Here is a 9,704-nt window from a genome sequence, read left to right on the forward strand (position 1 = left end):
TACTCAGTGATGCGATGTAGAACAATTGAAGTCGTTGCCTGCATTTTCTCAGTGGACACTGCTTTCCTCACCTTTCTTTCATTTTCAAGAATAAAACTGATAACTTAAACCCTCAACTGAACTTGGTTGGGCTGTTTGGGTGGTTGAGGTGGGTTCACTGATGATGCCAGATGCTGCTTCCTTTTAAAAATGACATTTCCGACTCTGCGTTCCAAACTTGTGGTCATTGTTTTGATTGATCTGTTGACAATTATTTGATTGGTTGGTTTGGCAACATATTTCATTCTTTGATGTATAGTTGGGTCAGGGATGAGCTGTCTTGAACCTCATTCCTGGGTGTCTGGACCCTGTATTACTCGCCGATTGAAAAGTGGTGCTAAACGTAGATGAGCTATTAGAGACTTTAGAAATAGGTGTGATGTTGCAGCACCAAGGTAGAGGAGAAAGAGCTATCCATCCGTGGTCTTAGTTGGGCCTGTTAGACAGTTAGATAGTCAAATCATGGGCCAATATTGGTGTGTGTCTTAGTGTTAAAGTCTGTCCTAGAGTCATTAGGAGTATTACTTTGGTTTTCTTTGCCATTTATGTGAGTTAATTAGAATTCCTTGTTGTAGTAGGAGTTCCTATTAGTCATGGCGTCAGGTTTTATTTTTAGTTTTTCTTGTTGGTATTTGATTGCCAAGTTGTAATAGTAGTTGAAGGTCCAGTAGCAGTGAATAAATATGCATGTAAGACTACAAGCCATATGAGCCATATATTTCAGGTTTTCTGCAACTTGCTTCTGTGGATTCAAAGCTGTTGACTTGGGTGGATTCTCAAGGGGATTTTGGTGGGTTCCAACCCCACAGCAGGTGTCCTGCACCTCCCCCTTTTCTCTGTCTTCCTTCTTAGTTTCCTTTCTGATTTTTTCCCCATTTACAGTTCAGTTTCCCATCCTTTTTGGAACCAGGTGGTGGTATTCTGTTTTTCTTACAACTTCAACAATAAACTGAACACAACTTACTCGGGACTCAGTAGTTTTCAGTTTTGCTTCAAATTTTGTGCGATTTCTTTCCTTCTTAGTTCCTGTTCTTACTTTTTAATTATTTCAATCATATTTTTAGATCTGAACCTGCTCTGTTTCTTTGTTTTTCTCATAACCAGTACGGAAGCATCCCTTAGATGAAGTAGGATTTTCTATTATACTTGGAGATCTGATAGACCTGATCACAAAGGTCTTTCGACCAGAATTTCAAGCCTAACTGAGAAGTATTGATCAAGTCCTCAGTTTTCTCCACTACCATTCTATATTTGCTTCTATCAAATCCTTCTCTACTATTGAGTTTTTGTTATTTCTTTTACTTATTCCGGACTTGTTATTTACCAGTTTTTGATATTACATTTTGTTATAATTCCATATATATGCGCTATCGTCCAAATCCATCCTTTGAGATTCGTAGTTGAGTTTAAGGAACAGGGTCAGTGGAGTCACTTTTTGCCAGCAAGGTCAACTTTTTTTTTTTTTTGTCAGATGGACTGCATGAAAAATCGAGTATTCATATTTTTGGAAAGTAGTGGATGGAATCTGTCACCACTAGTGTTACTTGCGTCTTGCATTAAGTTGAAGATATGTTTGTTAACCCTTCTTTTTTTTTTCTTATATATATTTTAATATTGGGGGGAGTTGCCTGTTGGATATGCATATCATGGTTCAGTTCATTGCAAGTTTTATAGGAATCTTTTTGGGATAATTCCCTTAAGCAGAATGGCATTATGCAATTGTTATATGCTTTGGTACTCTACGAATACTAATGCATTGTGCTTCTTCCGACTGTATGCTGGAAGGGCCATCACTTCTTGTGATGGTAAATGCTTGAGCTGTGCCAATCTTTGTATAAATGCTGAAAATTTACCCTTCTAAATGATATTCACTGTATACATTCAATTATCATTCCTACTCTGTTCTATTTGCATATCCATATAATTTTTTCCCCATATATTTGATCCAGACAAATGGCTATAAGAATTGGTTGATACAATTCATAATTCGCTACCAAACAGAAATTTGAAACATTGAACGTCGTGCAAATTAACACTTAAAAGATGCTTGTTATTGGTCTGTTACTGGTTTACTTTTCAAATATTGTTAACCTTTTATCTGAATTTTCACTTGTGCTTGCTTCATCATGCTTTTGGACAACTCGTTTTATTATTCTTACATGCACATCTGAATTTACCTCAGCTGTTCTGGCCGAGAATGGGAGACTAAGACATATTGACACTATTGCAAAGAGATTTATGGACTTGACCATGGCACACAAGAAAGAGGTGAAAGCTGTGGTGACAACTGTTATTGTAAGTCCTACTCCTTGAAATTGGCAGCTTGCATTGCAAATGGGTCCATATTTCATAATTTTATTGCGTTTTTTCTAAAATTTTTGAGGCTGGATATGTTTTATTTTGTTATAACTGTTTATCCTAAAGGCTCGAGCTATTAAGTCCAACACAGTGTATATCAACACGCAACACCCCCTCAGGTGCAAGCCTACACGCATGGCTCTGCTCATGACACCATCACGTGGCACCGATGGGGCACATGTGTTGGGGCACATGCGTTGGGGCATAACAATACATCACAAAACCCTTTGCACTTATCAGGGATCGAACACCCGACTTCCTGACTATCATACCAAGTAAAAGCACGAGCTGTTAAGTAAAGGGCACGACAATGGATATCAACACACAACACACTTCCTTGAGGACAATTTCAGTTACTGGAATATCAATGGTGTATTTGCATCATTGCATGATCAAGTTTCTGTGGATGGTATTGGCTACTGATGCACATGAAGTTCATGTAAAAACTTCTCTTTTTCTCTTGCATACTTTTATTTTGGAAAGCCAGTTTAAATTTATCATTACATGAACCTGCTCATCTTTTCCCCCACTGGGAAAGCTGGGACTAGAAATGTGTAACCACTTTCTGATCCGGTTGCCTTTTTTTACTAGGTCTTATCTAAATACCGAGGCTACTTTTCCTGACCATTTATAATCTCTCTCTCTCTCTCTCTCTCTCTCTCACACACACACACACACACACACACCTGACTCCACAGTGCACTGTTGTATATTTTTTCCCTAGCCACATAACCTGACTCCACAGTGCACTGTATTGCACGTACCTGCTTATCTTAGTTTATTATTTATTTATGTAGACATTAGTCAGAATCCTTTTGCTGGTTTTTGATGTTAAATACTTGAATTATTTCTTAGATAGCTGTATTTTAATTTTCCTTTCAATTTTGCAGTCCCTACCTCCAGAGGAGGAGAAAGAACTGAAGGAGACACTGCAGGCTATTATTGGACAGGGAAAGACAGTTAAGCTTGAGCAGAAGGTATGTACCTTCATGTGATAGGTCTAGATTTATAATGTTCACTGAACAATTGTTTTTCTTAGTTGATGCCGGAAATAAGGACCCGGGGGGGGGGGGGGAGGTTTGTTTTCGTGTTATAAGTTATTAGAAATCAAACGGCGGCTAGCAAGCTGCCTTAATATGTAACAGATGCAACTTGGGATGGGTTGGCTCGGGTGGGCTTAACATCCCTATAACGAAATCCAGATGAGATCCTCAATGGCAACCTTTTCCTATCCAACCTAATGTGAATTTCTATAACCCAAATTTAATGTGATTAACCTGATTTCCTATAGTGGGTTTGGTTTAGAAGACAAAACGTGGTAAACATTTTTAAATATCCATGGACATTACTCATAAAAATTCCCCCATATACCAAATAGAGAAAGAAATGAAAGACTACTTTTCTATAAACAAATCTATTCCATACAAGGATGAAGAGACGACCTCATTTATGGTGCTTCATTTCTTTTTGGAAAATTTATGGATTTCCTTCACAGGCCATTTTGCTTTTCTTCTAAGTCAGTTGCAGGCTTTTGAGATGACTGTCACTTCTTCTTGTTAAATCTGTAGCATGGTTAGTTAAAATGTGTACAATACGCTGTTCCCGTATTGTACTGTTTTTAGACCCCATTTTCCATGTGGCCGGAAGATATGGAAAAATACGTGTATGCTCCTCGTAGCTGTATAAAATGGTAAACATATTAAACATTGCTATAAGTATGGCGTATTTAAAACCCATTAAAAAAAGCCCTATTTTTATGCCCAAAAACCATTTTGGCTTTACCTAGAAGGCTAGAAGTATGTGAGTGAGAGTTCAAATCCAGGCTCTGTGTACCCCTCTGGCCGCTCTTCTGTAAGCAGATTCAAACAAAATCAGGTTCTGGAAAGCTCCCAGTGAGGACAATGGTTTGAAGCTCCAAATGCTGCAGCTCAATGCAAGCAATGGAAGTTGATGAAGAAGCTCCCCAATTTTTTGCAACTCAGCTCAATTCTGGTTGTAATGCAACTCAGAATCTCCCATGGCCATATTTTCTTTTATTCTTTTTCTTCCCATGCCTGGGTTCTGTGGTGCATTTCTGAAGTCTGGAAACCCTGCTGCTCTCCCTGCCATTACCTTTGCAACCCCTCTTCTCTCTCTATATATTAAAATCCACAAAAGGACAACCACTTCTCTAGAGACGTCTCTCTCTCTCTCTCTCTCTCTCTCTCTCTCTCCCTCCCTTCCCCTCTCATCCGTTATTTGATAAGAGACATATGTACGTCTCCTTGTTCTACTAAAAAAAAAAAGAAGAAGAAAATAAATCTTGTTTATATTCTATGCATATTTTTATGAATATATGATTTTTTTTTTTAATTTAGCAGAAAATTTCAAATTTAAACATTTAAAACCTGTATATTATGTTCTCAATTTTTTTTGCTGCTCCTAAAATATTTGACCGTTACATTCAAATTCAAACATGCGTGTACCAATCACCATTTTTGTGCCATACCTATTTTAACTATGGTCTGTAGGACCCAACTGTTTTGCCACTGGTTCCAACATGCCAATTTCTTTGAAAAATATGTTTCGGGTTTCATTTCAGTTTACTCCTTGATCCTGTATAAATTGCTTTAACATAATTGCTATCCTACATTTAATAGTTCATGGGTGAGATCACAATCAGATATAATATAGATCCGGTGATATCAATCTGACAAAAACCTCCTCATTTTCTTAATAAAATAAAAATTGTTGAATACCTATAGAGCCTTATTTGGACGAGGTTGTTTGATCCTGAGATCAATTGATGCTCTAAATACAATGCAGCCTTACGTAGGCACAAGTTGGTTGGCCCTGTTCAGTTTGGGCTGAATCTATCCTAATTATACCTTGCTATTCTAAAATGGATGTGTCTGGGGGTTCTGCAGATGTAAACTATTTACATCGCATATGCTCCTTCACCTGGGGATGAATCACAAGCAACAAAAGACCACTGCTTTATGTCACTGGCAAGGTTTTAATGTTTGGGATCTGTGGTGGGATTGCATAATCTGATCCCGATACTTAAAACATTGCTTGCAGGATCCTTACTCTAGATTATAAACTCAATTGTGCGTGTCAATAAAAGCATTTTCTGTAATTGCTCTCTGTACTCCTAACCATGTTTGTTACCTTCTTTGCATTGTTATCTAGAATAATATTACTATGCATTCTTGTGCCTTAACTTTTCTGTCCCAAGTGTTTATCACGTGTTGCTCTTTCAATTTTCAATATTTGATTTGTGAGCAATATTTATTATTTTGTGCTGTGACGCATAAAAAATGATCTTCATATTCTTTTTCACTTTTTCTTGGGTGTCGTTTTCATGGTTCTCTAGGCGACCAAGGCACCCATGTGTTTTTGTTTATTTCTCCTATTTTCTAACATTATCTGGTATGTTACAATATATACCCTATATCATCAAAAATCAACATTAAGCCACATCAAGTCATCGAAAATCAGATCAATCATTCATGTTTCAGATCTGAAGTAATTGGATATTAACTCTAAAGCAGGATATATGAATTAAGATATGTATTCAGATACAGATATGAATATATGATATGATAATGAAACTGAAAGATCAAATGATAGGCTAACCTGTTATCGATGTTTGATAGCGGTAGTCTTTATTTTTTGGTGCCTGTGATTGGGAGCAACCTGATCAAAGTAAAAGGTGTATATATGAATCAGATCAACAAAGAATGTAACAGAAATTGAATGTGAGATATGTGTTCAGAAACATATATGATAGTGAAAGATCAAAATGGTAGGCTAACTTGTTAGGCTGTTACTGACTTACTGAAGCTTGATAGAAAATGATATAAAGCATAAAACCAACCAAAAATGCAAAACTTAACTAATCGAAGTTCAAAGTGAAAAAATCTGTAAATTACAAAAACAAATGACTTAATCAATTTCATCAAAGAAATCATCTGGCAGTTGGTCTTGTTGCTGTCGTCCTGTAGAATCAATTGCCGTGTCGCCAGAGTCATCAACGACATCCTCGTTGTCATTCTTCCTCTTTCCACAGATCTTTTATCTGATCCCGACGACTCTTCAACAACAGCCTCCCTCTACAACGACGTGTATATCACACGTTGGCTCCAGAGGTTAATGCTTGAGCTCTCCTTGGTCGGTTGTGGGCCTCGATTGATGCCCCCATTGCTCTAGCAGCAACGTCTCACGTGAGATCATCCGTGGGATGGACTAAATCATCCACTTGCTGGCCAACCATCCGCTCAGTACTTCAGCCCAGCTCATCAAGCACTAGCTGATCAAAATTTTTGTTTTCCTCAGGCCTTTGTTGAAACCTTCTAGGCGCTGATTGTATTGAGCATAGGCTAGGATCATGTAAATGCTGATGTTGTAGTCCATTCCTCTTCGTGGTGCATAGAGATCCTCTCCAAGTTGTCAGTCCATTATTCCACAAAACTAATAACAAAAATAAAAGCCTAAAAATATAAAATAGGTGGAATTACTAACTATTTTCAAACTCAAATGTGCTCTAGTTGTGCTCGAAACCAGAAGAGGAGCAATGAAGGCCTAGTAGTATATGCCGTGAAACCTTTGAAAGCTTAAAAGTGTGACCTCCATTGGTATTCTTCCAAATAACTATAAAAAATAAATGTGTAAGAAAAAACTGGATTAATATATCATAGAAAGTAGATACAAACAAAACTAAACAAAATAGTACTTAAATTTTTAAATTGAAACATACTTGGTTAATTACTATGATTCAAGACTGCTCGCTGTCTAATTGCCATATCCATCGAAAAAGAACCTCGACCATGCCTATATAAACTAGCTTGAATACTTGTCTTGTAAAGATGTGTCATGCACTAGCCTTGAGGTGACTTCATTAAAAACAATCCATTTTGTATCAATTGATAGTCATCACTTATCTTATACTTAGAAAATTGTCTAGGATTAAAAAAATAGTGCAATGACATACAATGGGCACTCCATCTGATACTCCCAAATGCCTATTAAAAAAGTTCTCTCTTTCTTCCACAACGTTCTTTATCCCCAAAAATGGTTTTCTCGGTTTCTCCCAAACGAGTAAGGTCGAGTCAGGGTTTTAGATCTCTTTCCCTTTGTTTATATAGGCTTGATCCCATGTTGGTGCGTGCTTGTACAAAACTAACATATACCTTCACCAAATAAATAGAATTTGTGGTAATACATGAAAAAAAAAAAAAAATGACGTACAAAAAGGTGACCCCACCTTGGCCTGAGGCATGTTAAGGCGTCTAAGGTGATGCCTAGGTGACTAAGGTGGTGACCGCCTTTTGTGGCTTAAGTAAGGCACCCACCTGTTTAGGCCTTGAAATACCGCTGGGATGCCAAGGTGGCGCCTTGACAACTATGGTTGTATCCTTTGTGTACATCTTCCACTGGGGGCCCAATTCAACGTTGAACTGAAATAAAAGGGTATCAGGACATTATAGTTATTCCAGTCAGATGGTTTTGTTTATACATCGCCATGATGATACCCCTTCATGTTGTTTTTTGTAAACAAAAGTTAGAAAGCATTTCCTATGTTCTTTCGCTTTGAATGCCCATTAACAGTGTTCTGTTGTTTCTAATACCTATTAACAGTGTGCTGTTGTTTCTAGTTTCTTGTCGCATAATGAAGTGAATTTAATTCTTGTTTGGTCATCTGCCAGATTGATCCTAGCATTCTTGGTGGACTGGTGGTAGAATTTGACCAAAAGGTTCTTGACGTGTCAATAAAGACTAGGGCACTGCAGATGGAGAGGTTCCTCCGGGAACCAGTCAACTTTGATAGCATTTAAAGATGCCTCAACCTATGCTTGATGAACTTGCTACAATTTCCTTTTCTTCAAGTCCTCGTTTTGGCAGAAAGAGGAATTTTTATTTCCATTTTCTGTAGGATCAAGTTGTTTTTCCCTGCTTTTCCGAAGGCAAGGGTCTTTCTATACTGAAAATAAAAGCAAAGGGCCACTTTCTGCAATTTCAGTTCGGTCTTTTTTGTTGGTTTTGTATTTTGAATTTTGTCTGGAAGGGTAACCATTTGGCCTTCAAATCCAATCTTAAAATGGATCAATGAGACTCGACAAAGATCCTCTTTGGAGTCAATAAAATCCTTATTGTATGGCTGGGAGGGATTGCATGGAACCCCACACGTTGAACCACTTAGGTGACCGGTTCTTTATTATGGTTTACCAGTTGTTTTCAGCAAAAACAGAGGTTCTAAGTTGATAACCAGAACCATTTCGTTTTGCTGTTGATCCACTTTTGTTGGGCAAGCTGTGTTGTCAATTGGGTTTTAGTTCTTGCAAGTGGGATTAGGAGGGCTTTGTTTTGAGTATGATTTTCTGTAGTGGCTGTTTGATTCAACCAACATTTAGTTATGTGACATGTAAGGGTGGAAATTGGTTTGGTATTGGTTTATCGGTTTAATCAGTTCAGTTGGGATAAGGTTATGATTGATGTTGTGGTGGAACCAACTGAAACTGGCACAGATTATAATCCGTTTTGGAAGATGATCTGTTCTAGTTATTGAAACCAAATAATAATCTGAGAGTATCTTTGATCATTGATTGCAACAAAGCAACAAATACATTTGCAAAAATTGTACTATCTATATGGTATGATATTGGTATTGAAATGTACGCATTTTTCTTGGTACATATGATTTTGGTATTGAGTCTTGGCTCACTGTATTGTACCAAAATTGTACATTGGTCTGAAAAATTAGAATTGGCATATTCGAGGAATAATCCAACGATTGTAATGGTTTTATTCAGGAATCGACCGCATTTATTTGTCAGAAATTAGGATCGATGACATCCGATTCCAATCTGATTTGGGCGATTCCTGATCCGATTCGCCAATTCTTGAAGCCCTGCCGAGTGCAGACTTATCTCTCAAGCTTCATGCTACTATTATGTGGATCTACAAGCCCTTGAAAGTGGAAATCCTCAAACCCTGAGAATTGCCTGTTATTTTCTCTTCTGCTTCTTGTCTTATTCCTTCCACATTTTTTTCCCCCTTTGGGATGCATCGACTTATTCCAGTCACATATATCAACAACCCACCCACTCACCAAAACCCTAATTTTAATTGTATCATAAACCTGTCAAAACTTCTTGTGCTTCTAGGACTCCTTTTTCAAAAAGAAACAGCAGCGATATTCTATTAACTTTAGCCTAACTAACTACATTGTGACCTAAATCCTTGAAGGCCACCATAGTATTCTATGTCAAATTTGGGGCATCCCGTGGCTGTCATCTGTATCACATATATGTCACAAAAAAGAAAAA

The 9,704-nt window shown here is 37.6% G+C and overlaps 1 protein-coding gene across 1 annotated transcript in view; it reads left to right on the plus strand.

Moving 5' to 3' along the window:
- LOC122082523 (ATP synthase subunit O, mitochondrial) overlaps window positions 1-8,392 on the plus strand; it is a gene marked incomplete at its 5' end in the record, with an annotated part of 9,676 nt that extends 1,284 nt beyond the window's left edge. The window contains 3 exon segments of the mRNA XM_042650144.1: window positions 2,222-2,334; window positions 3,288-3,374; window positions 8,085-8,392. Coding sequence (XP_042506078.1) covers window positions 2,222-2,334; window positions 3,288-3,374; window positions 8,085-8,213 — 329 coding nt within the window.
- Between the last annotated feature and the right edge of the window lie 1,312 nt (window positions 8,393-9,704).

Source organism: Macadamia integrifolia, chromosome 6 (genome assembly GCF_013358625.1).
Source record: "Macadamia integrifolia cultivar HAES 741 chromosome 6, SCU_Mint_v3, whole genome shotgun sequence".
NCBI classification, from domain to species: Eukaryota; Viridiplantae; Streptophyta; class Magnoliopsida; order Proteales; family Proteaceae; genus Macadamia; species Macadamia integrifolia.